We start from the raw sequence: 15,318 nt of genomic DNA on the forward strand, positions 1-15,318 counted from the left end.
GGGCGTGTTTGATGTAATTTTTTTGGATATTTCCCGGTTAATTTATAAAAAGTTATTATTGTCATTTTACTTATTAGATTGAGGGCTTTCGATATCAGTTTAAAGTTTTTTTATATATGCAACAGTTACGGAATAATCACCTGTGCACATCCCTGTGTATACATAAATAATACAACGCGCACTGAAATCAATAACAACAAAACAATAGATCCCAGGTAATAAATTAAGCTTAACACTACTAATATAAATCAGAATAAACTATACCTCGAACAGAAATAATTAAATCCATTAATGGTCGCCCATTGTTTAAACGACTAAATTAACAAACCGAAAACAAATGGTAAACGTTCCTGTGATAAATCGTCGCATAAAATTTTATTAACGGACCCCTGCGTTAATTAAAACAAGAAATTTGCTTAGCAGCCGAAATTAACTTAGGCGTAAAGAGTAAAATTGATTGCTCATATATTTTATAATTCATTTGGATTTTAGCCGCTCCATGCATTTAATTAAAAGATTTAATCTCACGAAAGCTTAAGATGTAACGCGAATTCAGCAAGGTTTTCCTTTAGAAACTAGAATTTTATATACGAGAAGAAAAAGCGTCTAATTTCAATCCTGTAATTGGATTTTCTTGAGAAATTGATCATGTCTAATCCAAGATCTTAGTAATTATAGAATAATGAGATCCTCAATTATACGAGCGTATCTTGCTGAAAAAGTATTAATTTATCTAAAACGTTTGTAGTTTTTATTTAATTATTATAGGACGAAGAATCTGTTTATTTATCCTTATATCCTTACTAAATAATTAATGCAATCATGTGTTTGTTTGCCTCTCTTTCACGTAGCAACAGAGCAATTTTATGGTACTATTTGTGGCTAGAGGTAGATTAGAAGCTAGAAAGTAATGCTAATTTTAATCACGATGAAATATCTCATTCAGAAAGTAATTTTCTTTGACCACGTGGGCATAGCTGTATATATTTTTAAATATTTTAAGTTAACTGCGATCATTTCGTTTAACCTATTGTTAATGATAATGGTAAATCTTGTGCAATCTGTTAATACCTAAATCTATTTCAATGTTACAGGTAATCACAGATGATAAGCATCTACCTATCTATACTTATTTATTAGTAACATATCGATAACGTTTTCAAAATAAAAATACGCTTAGGATAATGACTAAGCAATCGGATACAGATTGTCTTTATAATATTTTAAAATATCGATGCAGGTGTAGGTACCTACTATTATTGTAAACTATAAACAAATTATTTTAGTCAGTTTAAACGACCTGTCGAAAACTGAATTAGGTGTTCTGTATTGAATTCTGCTTTGGTAACATCTTTCTCTATCTCGATTATTTTAATCATGCAATCGTTGATGTGATTGTATGAACCCAGTCATCAACTGCTAACTCATAAACATTCATCAAAATGCTATCTATTCATATCTATTACATTATTATTTTGACATGACATACATATCTTGAAAACCTTTATATTGTATTAGACTTAAATAGAAAACAATACCCGTTAGTAAATCAATATTAACTTTACCAGTAGCGACTAAATACACTGCAATATAAATCACGTAAATATGATAATAATTGTTATCTTCATTTATCAGGCTTTACGTAGTCAATAACGTTTGCGTCATTTCACCCTGAACCAAAAACAACATTAGGTATTTCAGTATTTATGATTTTTTCCTTCCCGTCTCTAAAGACGCTTACGCTTTGCCAAAAAATAAGACTAGGAGATTCAGGCACTACTAAAAAAGTATAAATAGGTAATACTTCTTCTTTCAGAAGGAACTGCAACTAAAATTAATTAGATAAACGAACAACATGGAATCATTTTATAAAAAAAATATTATTAAGCCCTTAATTATTTTCAGAAATACATAGTTTCAAGGCAAGGTTTTCAAGGCTAATACAAACTTATGCATTTAAAAATTTCTTTTAGGATTTTCAAAGATCAAAATATTATTTCCATATATTTTATCTTAGTAAAAAGTCATTAATTATAATAGGTTTTAATACCTACACATTATGAAATTCCATCCTGATCCGCCCCTCAATTCACACGTATTGATTATCATAGATAACAGAATTTAGATATTATCCAGACGATAAAATTGTTATTTGTTCTGTCATTTTAAATTGATCGCTTATTGAAAGGAAATATTGTCATTGATAATGTAGTTAATTAAGCGACAAGTAATTACTATATTCATATTATTTATATACAAACGTTTTTTTAATTATTTTGGAGGCAAGGGAAATTAAGAAATAAGTTAATAATTTGAAAATAAAATGAAATCAACTGTAAAAGGAAGGGATACATAAAAAAAATTAATTGCTTTTGGCACATTTAACAAAGAAAACTGCACGAAAAGCCCAAAACTGAACTCTATGGAAATAAAATATAATATAATTTGTTATATCTACCTATGTATTATTATTCATCTGGATTACTTCTAGGAAACTATAGTTTTGATCACATTTACTATTCAAGACGTAGGTACTTATGTATTAAAATATTCCCTTTAAAACATAAAAGTAGTATTGCAAAGGAATGGTAAAACGAGGATAGGCATTAATTTGCTAGAAACATAAGGTACCGATTTAACATATAGGTACATATATTTTACAACAAGGGGCCATCCATTAATCACGTGATGTTTTTTTTTGGCATATTTTGAACCCCCCCCCCCCTCCCTCTTGGTGATACGTGGTGAGGTTTAAGATTACCCCTCCCCCCTCCCTCCTATACCACGTGTATTTTTTCGTACCTGCAAAGAATCAATTTTTTATTTATAAAAAAATACTGGTATAAGTATCATCTAATTTTATTATAGAAAATTAAAGACTACTATAATAAACGTTCATAGGTAGACAGAAAGATTGCAGTTTGTTTTTGAATGACATAAAAATAATGAAAGAAATGCGAAAAAGTTGTACGCGTTTGACTAAAAATAAATACATGTAACGCCGGTTTTCGGTTGAGTATCGCGCGCTTGCCGAAAAAATAAATACACGTGATATATTACTTTACCCCCCCCCCCCCCCCCTCCCCCTGGTGATATTTCGTGATTTTTTGATGGACCCCTCCCCCCCTTTCGAGCCTCACGTGATTAATGGACAGCCCCAAACGATATTTATTAAAGAAATATTTAAAGGAACGAATAGAAACACTGAAATAATAGGGCAAGGAAAAACCAATGACTAATATAATAAATATGTGATGAAACATTTATTAACTATATAGTAAGCTCAAGTATCCTGCTATTTACTATACATAAAAATACTCAGTTAATTATTAGTATAATTTATTCCTTAACTTAATAAAATATTAATATAAATTGTAAATGAGTGTGATTGCTTTTTACTTCAATTGTACTAAAACCATGAAATACGTCACGACGGCACCAAGTACCTGGGAAAAAAACAAAATGTCAATAAGCAAAGTTGAAAATACACGAGAGAGAGAGATACACAAATTTCGACAATCATAATAAGTATGCTAAATGTGCATAACCTAGAGATTACCCAAACAACTCTATAAATATATAATAAGAATATAATATATATCATAAGTAAATAAATATACAATGTGGATATATTTTGTCTGTCGCCCGAAAACTGAAAGCTATAGGGGGTGATCAATCACAGGTATTACGGGACATTGCGAACTATAAATCTCTCTTATTTAACCTCTAACAATCACTCATATTGATTAATTGCGGTTTATTCTACTAGTATTATTTTATTTTACATTGAATTTTTAACTATGAAAGAGACATGCAAATGAGGGAAAAAATATTCTGTTTCATTCTATTGAAGCGGTTAAGGCATGGTCGGTCGTGTTTTAAGAAAAAGAAAAACAGGGGTTAACTATAATGGATCTTAAAGGGGTATTATTGCCAGTATGGGACAGTGATGTGCGCTAGACGATCTATATAATGCTATCATTTTTCTAAACTGGAAATAATACTGCTTTAAAACATATCATGGTACGGTGGCTGATACTATCCAGGAGTACACACATAATATTGTTAATAATATGTACTTACCATAATAATGGATAGTCAAACATGTAATTAATTATTACTAATGTACTAGGCGACCAGCAACAGTAAGGATATGAAACACAAATACTCACAGAAGCGAACAAATCAAGTGAAACCGTGAAGAACTTGGCGCCCGAAATGCTCATAGCTTTCTGGCATTGCTGGCACACGATCTGGACGAATGTCTTGGCTTCTTCTGACCCGTCATACCACTGACAGGAGTAAGCCGCTTCCATGACTGATGAGCTCTGGTACATAGTTATTCAATACAATATTACACCGTGATTGAAAGTTAAAGCAAATTTTATGAATCTGCAAAATTATTGGATAGTATTTTGCAGGAAGCTCTGTAAAATGAAGTTATATGAACTAAAAGATGATGCCATTTTTAAGCGGCTTAGTGAAATTGAATCGAAACAATAATTTTCTTCTATAATATTTGGAAAATAAGGAGATCAGGACATAAAATAAAGTCTTTTAACGTAATTTTTTTTGTCTAACTGACCAAATAAAATATTGATTACCTCTTCAATGAGTCTGTTGCCAAATATACAGAAATGAAAAACTTGTCCCAGAGTGTAGCTAAGATAACCAACAGTACTAAATGCGTAGACATTTAATCCGTTTATCTGAAAACATACAACACTTTAAACTATTTCTAGAAAAAATGCATATTTTGCCAAAAAAAGAACTTACCTTGGTAGCCTGATAAGCTAATAAAGTTAAAGTAATAGTAGAAACAAGCATGTGAAAGAGCAGAGCAGTACCATACGTATCTCCGATAGAAGAGACGAGCCTAGAAATGAAAATTATTGAATCTAATAATTATCTGAAGTAAAATTATGAGATGAAGGAAATAAAATATTAATGATATTTATTTTGAATTTAAAATATACTTCAGTAGTTTGGTGGATACAGTTTTGATGACACGATTATAACTATGATAATATTGTGGTGATTTTTAATATTGCAAATCTTATTCTGAGCTGATGGATAAAATACAAACAATATAACATATTATATTTGTCAATCACACGGTGATTTACTTGATCTAAAATTATTAACCTCACTACATGCTTATGCCGTTCCACCCAGTACTTTATAGCTGATCGCGCCAACATCTCTTGCTTCTGCGTCAAGCCATTTGGATTATTTGGTGCGTTCTGGCCAAAGGTCTGCAGCCTGCCTCCTGCGCCTCGGAGCGTCATGCCGAAGTCCGTTTGAGTTGAGTAGATACCACGAATATCCAGATCGAGCGGCTCTTTTTCTGATTTATCTGAAATTATTGAGTTTAACGATTAAATCAGCAGTTAGGTGGTTTATATTTTATAAAATATTAAAAATTAATGTAATTTAAAATGTTGTTTTACGCTCAACTACGAACTGTCTATGAATTACTTAATGATCTAAGCTATGAATCTTAATAAATCGTTGCTAAGTAGGTAAATAAAAACGCTTCGTATTTGAAAAAATATGATAATATGGTCAATGGTCAAACAACATAAATTATTTACATTAGATTCTAGAAATCTAAAATATTTTTTTTATTAAATAAACACAACTTAATATTACACCGATATTTAGATATAATATGTTACACAGCCAAACAATGGAACACGGCTACAAGAAGACTATAAACATACGTAGCCCTAAACGTATTTTCGTCACATACATTAGACAACAAAGCGCTAATTTATAGCACCAAGACAAACCTTTCAATAAATAAAGAAAGGCGAATATATATACATAGTATATAGTATACCAAATTCGCTTCCCTTTCTTACAGGTTCTCGTGACCCAAATGTATTTCGCGAAATATGCTTCAAGTAAAAGAGACACGGGATAAATCACATAGCTACGTGGCATAATCGCAACATTGTAATTTATTTCTTGGCACGCTTGAGGTTGTATAAAGCCAGTGGGTGACATATTTGCCTATAGAAATCTGAGAGCGCGGCATTTCGTTTGAACATCAATGAGCTTGTTCTTTTCATATTTATTTTTGGTTTCTTTCATATTGTTTTTCTTTGTTCTTTTTGTACTATTAACTATACTTTAGAGTTTACGGTTATCAACTTATTCTTTCTTGAAATTGGTAACGTAAACAACAAAGTTGTTAATATGTATCACTAAGTTAAAACTAATTATCGATGACGAAGTCGAGAGCTTTATAATCCGATTTTACAAACAACATAATTGAAATATTATCTACTTACACAGGAATACAATCATATAATGAATATCATGAAACATTTCACTTTGGTTATTGTTTCGCGAATTACTATGTCATTAATCATTATGAATAGTACTTGCTCTCGTATAGTCGTATTTAATTATTTTAATTTCCATTGTTTTCAACTAAATTATGTTTATTAGAAACACTTTAACAAACATATAATTTTAATGATTGTTCAAATGATAAGGATATCATTTTCTTACATACATAGTTTAATAAGACATAATATGTACAGGAAAACTGTATCTACTGTACTGAATATACTATGTGTTTATTTGTGTGGGTGTATGGATTTATATATTATGTCTAGGTATGTGTGTGTACGTGTGATTGTGTTTTGTCATAATATTTCCTATATGTTGCTATTAAAACCTGTTGAAGACACTCTAAAAAGCTCCGCAGTGTTAGGTCTGTAGGTATCCAGAGACGCGCTAAGTTCCATCAGCGGCTTCATTATTGCCTTCAAGTGTTGTAGTTGTTCACACGCAAATATCAACCAGGAACAGAACATCACATCCATGAGGTTTGCTATTATCATGGAGAAGAACAGCCAGTATACCTAAGAAGTAAAAAAAAATGTGTTCGTGTGTGTACACACGTAAGAAGTGAAACTTATTTATGACCTTATTTTTCAAAAAATAATTTACTATATGCAACTTTACAGAAATACGTCGAATCACGCATGGTAGGGATAAGAAAAAGATGGCGCGTAACGGAAAAATGTTACGCGTAACGAAAAAAATGTTATACAAAATTTTTTTCCAACCCCGATAAAGAAGTTTCACTTCAAAAAATATAATGAAACAACGAGGCTTAAAAGTAATATTATGTACAATATCAGTCAAAAGTAGATTATCTTAATCGATCAAAGTGGGTGATTCCCACATTGATTGATAGAAACATTTAAATTTGTAATCATTCAATCAAATCTTATCGAATTGACGAAAATATGAGTATATTTCAAAAGATTAACAATTAAGGTACTGACTGTACCACACTATATCTTAGCAATGTTTACCACAACACATAAAAGTTAGGATAATGTTTAAACAGTGTAGTTAACCATTACACACTACATTCACCACTCAAACCTTACCTGGAAAACAAAAGCGACAATGTACATCGTGCCACTCATAGCGTCGAATGGATACCATGCCTTCACGGGCAGACGAGGCGCTGGTTCAGTCAGAGTTTCATTTGTTTCCTTATCCAGAATCAAACGAACCGACTCTCCAAAGAATGTTATTGTCACCCAGCCTATAAATAAAGGTAATTGTTATATTTTTGCAATTATTTAAGGGAACGCGATAAGATTAGAAAATTTATCTTAAAAGTTTAATTAAGGGATTAGGGCTTTGATTAAGAGGATTTGAGCTAATTATTGTGTTGGGTGAGTATGAAAATAATGAGTTTTAAACAATAAAATACTACCTATATCAAATTATGTTATTGTATAGTAGAGCCCGCTTTCGAGGTTAGATGTCTTTAAAAACTTGCTATTACCTAAAATCAAAGTAGTGTATTATCTCTATTTTGTACCCTTTATTTTACTTATTTCTATACAAGAATATTGCCAGCATAGGAAATATCCCTACAGTTTCAAAATTTTTGTATTGTACTTAAAAATTCTCCGTCTATCCACAATAAACCTTCTAGCTCCTGGTATTAAAAATATATGATAAATCCTAGATATTAAATCTACTTACACACAACAGATAAAACAGTCATAGCGCAAATGAAATACAGGAGCCTCCTCATTTTGGTGAGAGCCAGCTGATGGTACCGTGCATCAGACTCCGTGAATAGAGGGTGACTATTCGACTGGTTCCAGACGGCTAGAGTTCTAAATGTAAATTACGAAATAACAGTTAAAAACCTAAAAACAAGCTTTAATTCATGAAATTACCGTATCGTCAACATCTGTCCGTTTAAAGTGGGTCAAAATCGACTCTGGAGTCGTTTACATATTAACATACAGGTGAAGCTAATAAAAGTCGTTGTCGTCGAACACACAGGACTCTGTGTTTCATGAGCAGTCTGTAACTTTTAATATAAGTCTGAATTTTGATTAGTTCTAGAAAGTTCGAGAATTCAATGGAAAAAACAGTTTTATAACGATGTGAAATATAGTATAACGTGAACTTTGAAAAGCTCTTTAAGCAGTTAAATTACACATGATACAAAAACAAAAAGTCTTTGATCTTAAATTTTGATCATTTATTTATTTTTACGTTAAAATCTTCTAGACTTTATTACTGAGCAATAAACTTAAGCCAAGAACACCTAAAATATGAAAGGATTAGATTCAAAGAAAAACTTTACCGAGAAATCGCTTCTATACAGCTAAATTATTACAGAAACTCAACGGAATAATACTTTGAGATAAAATTAAATGTAGATTAAATTATATTGTTCTTTGTGCGCGATGTAATAGGAATATTACGAAAAAATTTTAAAAGAAAACTAGCGGTCCGCCCCGGCTTCGCCCGTGGTACATGTTTACGTTTTCTCTACATAAGAACCATCCTCGTACTTCAAGGAATATAATAAAAAAAGAATTATCGAAATCGGTTCAGCCGTTCTCGAGTTATGGAATTACAACGAAAAGTGGCATTGATTTTTATATATTAGATGAGGGCGCTTTGGTTGTAGAATCTATTCTCTGCCCTTTGTTGTCCTGTTAAATTGAAATTGGGTGGAAATGAATTTCCTTTGTAACAACGACCTGATAGATATTTGCTCTGCCATCAGATTCAGGACTGTGAGATTTTTAATACATTATTTGAAAAGCTTTAATGAGGCATTTTTTTTCTTGAGTGGTTTGTCATTCGCCTTTTTGCTTCTTCTCTTCACCGTCAATATTATAATTGCGTAATCATTTAAATAATTTAACAGATGTAGCATTTATGGAATTTGGATATCGTTTCCTGACTAACGAATTTAATAGTTGATGTGAGCTAATAATTTAGTAAAATTAATAGTACTTTGAATTACATAAAATATTTTCGTGATAACTTTAGTATTACACCATGGCAAATCACTTTTAGCGAGGAAACTTACAATTTGTTGATTTATACAAATAAATTATCTTTGATTATGATTTTTTTTTTTTTTTTTTATAATGAATAGGCAGACGTTTGACCACGATCCCACCTGATGGAAAGCGGCGATGTGGTCTACTTGGATGCACGTCTGCCTAGAAGAAGCCTGTTCACCCTCGCTTTGAAAAGGTCCAGATTGTATTGTGCGGGAAATATGGAGCTAGGGAGAGAGTTCCATTCAGATTATGACAAATTAACTACTATACAAATTATTATACAAACCCTTATAGATTTTTAAGCGAAATTGCACAACACTGCTGCATTTTTTACATCTCACCTGTAAAAGTTCTTCGAAGTGATAGCAAAGAAGGCCAACTTGATGATCGAATGTGCGAAAAACAATATAGTAATCGTGTTGGCTGTGAGTTCGTTGACCTCATCAGAATACTGGGCCATATTAGCTCCCATACAGAGATAGTGCGCTACGAGCAAGATCGCATGGACACTGGCGTAGATCTTTCGTAGGAGTGTTGTCATACCCCCATTTTCTACAAAAAACGATTAAAATTTCAACAATATAAATACAGTTTCTATGAACATCGACTAGTTAATCCCGTTTTTATGTGAGTAGCACAAGTTAGTAGGATAGCTACGTAGTACATTCTACGTAGAACAAGCTACGCACTACGAATGTGTGCTTTTTAGCTTTTAAACATTACTAAAAAAAACATTTAACGTACAATTTTACATTTTACTGATAAAATCAAACTATTCTTAGTCTATATCTTCTTTAGAATACTCATTTGTAGTTTCAGGCTTGAATATTTTTCCTATTTCTTATTTTTTTTTTTTGATGGAAAATAGGCGCTGGAAGTCGAGTTGCTGAAATGTTAATCTTATTTATTTGGAACGGAAATTTTTTAAATGAAACTTTTTTAGGCGCGCGCTTTACGTAGTAAAATTTCAAAGTTGCATCATGATAATACCGTCACGTAATGGAGTAAGGCGACGATTTTGGTAGATTTCGAATCTTGCCAAAGAAGTTTCACTTCGGACACGTGCGCTCGGCACACACGCTTTTTTTTTCTACAACACCTTAAATATCTTACCCGAATGATAATTGAATAAGAAGTGGCCGGCCATTTGCATCAACTTGATATTGGGCATCAAGTCTGATACCAGACCCTGGGTCTTCGTTTTGGTCATCATCTGCAACGGTAACCATAATTTTCAAGTCATTGGGTAAATAGATTAAAAAGTTCTTTTAGACGGGACCAAAAAAGGGCTTGTGGCACAATTGTATCTCTAGTTTAAGATGTCAATATAATTGGTCGTGTATTTAAGAGCTCAAAAGGGCAGTTACATTAAAAATACCTAATGATAAAGAAAAAAAAATCCAAAAAAACTTAATATTTTATCAATCTAGTCTTATAAAAGTTTTGCATGTGTTAAGTTTTTTTATGATTATGTATTACCTTGAAAACTATGTTTTCTTTTCCGTTAAATATAAAAAATATATTCAATCCTTCCCTCCCTTCATCTGCATTATTTATTTCTTAATTATTTATGTAATCATGTAAGACGTGCGTCTTTCCCAAACGCGTTCAATCAAATGATCGATTTTTCATAACTTTTGCAATGCCGCCTTCCAAATTCAAAATCAAACTGACCAATAGGAGCCGTGAGATTTCACACGTGTTCATTTGACATCTGGAACATTCCCTGACTCTATTATTTATGATACCCTTGTGTTAGTTGAGGAAACCTTTAATTATTGGCGATTAAATTCTTCGTTTAAGTCACCATTTTACTGGATCAATAAAATAACAAACGGTACAACCAATGTCACTGTCTGTTTCATAATCTATTTGCTTTTAAAGTAAATATTTGAGTCGATGCCGTATTTTCAATTTTCTCTGGTATATAATTAAACTGGTAAGTACACAACAAAGCTTTATCTAATCGACATCTATTAAATATTTACCAACAAACAGTGTGGACTAATAAAACGAGAACTACCGCTCGTATGTTGAGCAAATAAGAATATATTACACGAGCTAGTAGCTACCCACCCTCGATTTCCTTTCCTTCATTGCTATAGAAGCAAAAATGAATTCTTGTGGGCCTTTATATTTAAAGGATGTACTTGTATTTTTTTTATATGGACTTATAATTTATATCGTTCAAGGCATAAAAAATACTTCGTAACTTTTTTCGAATAACAGGTGACTTTTGAGCCATATGTTTTATTGGACCAATATAATATTTTTCCAAAATAAAAAAAAAATATAAAATAAAAAATTCCTAAAGCAATTTATTAATATAAGGGATGCAGTATCAAAATTATAATATATTGAGTAAAATAAAATATATAACATACCTACAGGTATAGCAAGCAATAAACACAATATAAAATTAATCAATGACCGGCCGCAATAAGCCGCATGTCATGAAATATGCTTCTAAATTGTACAATTTGATAGCAGTTAACAATTCTAATTGTTCTTTCTGTAAGTTTTATTTTTAATTAATTTACACACGTATGAACGAAACGTGACAGTAAATCATGATCTAGTTTTTGACCGACTTTAAAAGAGGAGTATGTTGAAATAAATAAAAATGTATTGCTTAAAATGCGGATACTTTGAACATTAATATTTCGTCAAAAAGTTTCCGTGCCCACAGGATCAAAACTAATTCTGTATTCGCTGCAAAATGCCCCGGAGAATGAAGGTTACATTCATAAAATAAACACTAATCATATTTTATCGCAGTCGGTAACTAGAGCAAAACTTTTCAGAGTTTCGTAATTTGGACCAAAATCCCCTTTGAAAGTTAAGCGAGTCGAAGGCATAGTTTTATTAAGCAATTTATGAGATAGAACTTATTCCGTCCAATCATTCTTCTCCGTGAAATATTCTTACCTCATTTGGACCAATTCTATTAGATGTTGGTAGTTGGTAAGAAGTTGAGATGTTTTATCATATTTTTATGTTATATATTTTGGTTAAATGACTTTGTTACAAATGGGCAAAGTTGGCTTAATGTTTAAGGCTTTCTTTTTCGAAAAAAAGGTCTATAAATGCCTAGAAAATCGTGTAAATGTTTATACTATTTTTTTAATTAACTTCTATTGAAATAAATTGAAAGAATATTATGCGAAAACCTTTCCTTTCCGTTGTAAGTTTCAGGATTTGTGTCGTCTTCGAAACAACGCTATGAGAAAGGGATTATTATGACCTCTACGGTCAAACGAAGCTTTTATTCATCCTAAACCGTATCATAATAATTATATCCTTGGAAACATAGGAAAATGATTCCATAATGAACTCAACTAAGAAACAAAGACATTTTTCCTAGAAGATAGAATGGTAATAATATGTCTATTCCACTCTTACAAGGAAAACAACACTATAAATATTGTATGCTCTACGTATTTTTGATGCAATAATTACACCATTTTCGCCTCATCTTTCTACTTTCATAGAAAAGTTACACTACACAATTTACCAGTATAAACATAAAGTGTGCACGTTTAAAATACCTTTGTCCTTTATAATTTTTTTCAAAAGCAATCAAAAACGTGTGTTAAATAAACCTTTCCCTTAGAATGGTATCACGTCGTGTCATTTAGAACGTGTCTATAGGCAGGAGAGGGAATTAAATTCCTTTCTGTATGCCGTGACTTCAGACCACGGTATGTATTAGAATATTCTTTTTACCTATTCATTCCTTACACCGTACACGTCTTCAAACCCTATCATTCCACCTTGTTACGAAAAAGGTTGTACATTTTAAATATAACCTTTTGTATCCAGCCAGATAGAGACTGTATTTTTTTTTATTTTATTTACTTTGGTAACATATTATTAATTCATTCAAATTGTATTTTATAGGTTGTTCTAAGTAAATAAAAATTATTGACATGTAGTAGTTTAGTCTAGGCCCTAGGGATATCCTTTCGATGAATGGATCTCTTCTAAAGTATCTCTTTACTATCCTGTTATCCTGGTAGAATGTTTTGCATTTCGTAGCCATTTTGTAAACAACGAGCGTGGCTATCCCTCTATCTGAAAAATCTATTTGTCTCGCTCATAATAATATACTTACCTATGTTAAAAAGGATCAATCGACAATCATTGAAATTCTTTCATTTCATTTCATTTAATTACTCGAACGTGGGACTGGGAAAATACATTTTATTATCTAGCACACTGCATGTCCGCCATTAAAAACAAAGTGAAGAACTTAGAATTAACTTAGAATCTTTACCATCCGAGAATAAGATAGTACAAATTCTTACTTGAAGATTTATTTACTACACACATTTAATACAGCTAAAGGTCCGAAAACAATTTGATACATAAATCTAAGCGAACCGCGTCACGTCGTAGCGCGTGGTTCTTGTACAAAACATGTCCATTATTTTGTTATAACTACGTTATCCCTCTACCTATGTCTGACTTTATTATTGAGTTATAAAGTATAGTTTGCTCGTTATGTCTGTTAGGAGGAACACAAAGGAAATTCACTTATTTTCTTCAATATTAATAGTTAACTTTTTCCAATAATAATGCATTTTTATCGAGGGAAAAATATATGGCACTAGTTCTGAAGGAGGAAGGCTCATTACTATAATCATTAAGCATTTTTTTTTACTAGATTATATTTTATTTTATTATCTATAAGCTAGCGGGATTTCTTTAGTCAATCAAAACTATGAAAATGTATCCTGGCGTTTATGATGCGCTAATACATTGTTTTGAATATTGAGCTCGTTTTATAAACAAGGGGCGTGGCTTACAGGAGAGCCGTGGGAAAGCCCATCGATGCTGTGTTTTCGCAACTGCCCAAACAATAATTAACTACCTATTAAGCTATGAGAGCCTGGTACTCAATGTTTTTGTTTTCGGTTAAAAAAAACACTGCTGTTTCATTTGTTTCGCATCATTTTTTTTAATAATTTAAAAGCACTTTAAAAAATAATTTAACATTATGTTCTAATAATATCCCGCAGTTTCGAAACACACGTAGGCAGGGTCATACGGTTGTTCATTGTAAGTATCATTAGTTTGTGGACAAGATCTATTTCTAAATTAAAATAATGAACGAAACGAGTCAGTTAAAAAGTTTCAGCTTTTCAAAGCCATCCTTTAGTTTTTCTAAGAACTGTGTCATCCTGAATATACTTAGTTAAAAACAGAAAGTATCTGCTATTCCGAGGGCTACAGGCATAAGAAGTCCCTAAGGCTCAATAAAAACTTTATACGGTCTGCAACATACTATTTACTTACAAAGAAGTTATCCATACGGAATTCGTAAGCATAAACTACATTATGCTACGACACAAAGTAAAACAATTAATTAAATCGTAGTAAGGCTTATGTTGAATTATTTCTTTTGGAGCACCTAGCCAAATAAAAGTTTGTTATTTTAACAATTATTATTAGCATAATAATTATAATCTAAGCGGACACAAACCGAAAAAAATCATTAAGGCCTTTCAGACGTCTTGAGAGTTTCTCGGATAAAATATCAACATATTATTGTTTAATGAAATATTATTAGACAATTAAATTTTATCAGACCAATCGCTTGAAGTTAAATTTGACTTTCAAATAAATAGTCTAATAATAATTATTGGTCCTATTTTCTTAAAAAGATTTTTTCTTTGTATTTGTAGTGAAAATAATTACGTTTTTCATTCATTAACAAACTATAACTTCTGAAACAGCATGATCCGTAGAAAACCAAAACATAAGATACCAGGCTGACATAACGTAACGGGAGCATATCGTAATAAAATTAAGGCTTTTGGGCAGATCGAATTCTGGCACATTCTCGTATCTCGTATAATACAAGCACGTACAGAGGAAGCACGTAAAAGAAAGACATAATAAGGAAGTGTAATCAATGTCTATATAAAATTCATCTTATTTTTTATATGTATAAGTAATATTA

General features: G+C 31.5%; 1 protein-coding gene across 1 annotated transcript; it reads right to left on the reverse strand.

The window, feature by feature from the left end:
• Positions 1-3,276: 3,276 nt before the first annotated feature.
• LOC123700063 (odorant receptor coreceptor) lies at positions 3,277-11,766 on the reverse strand. Its single transcript, XM_045647175.1, has 12 exons — positions 11,738-11,766; positions 10,833-11,067; positions 10,467-10,566; positions 9,695-9,905; positions 8,023-8,159; positions 7,413-7,573; positions 6,689-6,875; positions 5,146-5,356; positions 4,777-4,876; positions 4,605-4,709; positions 4,173-4,328; positions 3,277-3,446 (listed from the first exon to the last, which is right to left on the reverse strand). Exons 3-12 carry the CDS (start codon positions 10,564-10,566, stop codon positions 3,396-3,398), a joined length of 1,419 nt encoding a protein of 472 aa, XP_045503131.1. The 5' UTR covers positions 10,833-11,067; positions 11,738-11,766; the 3' UTR covers positions 3,277-3,395.
• Positions 11,767-15,318: the final 3,552 nt, after the last annotated feature.

The sequence above is a fragment of the Colias croceus genome, chromosome 19 (assembly GCF_905220415.1).
Source record: "Colias croceus chromosome 19, ilColCroc2.1".
Taxonomy (NCBI): domain Eukaryota; kingdom Metazoa; phylum Arthropoda; class Insecta; order Lepidoptera; family Pieridae; genus Colias; species Colias croceus.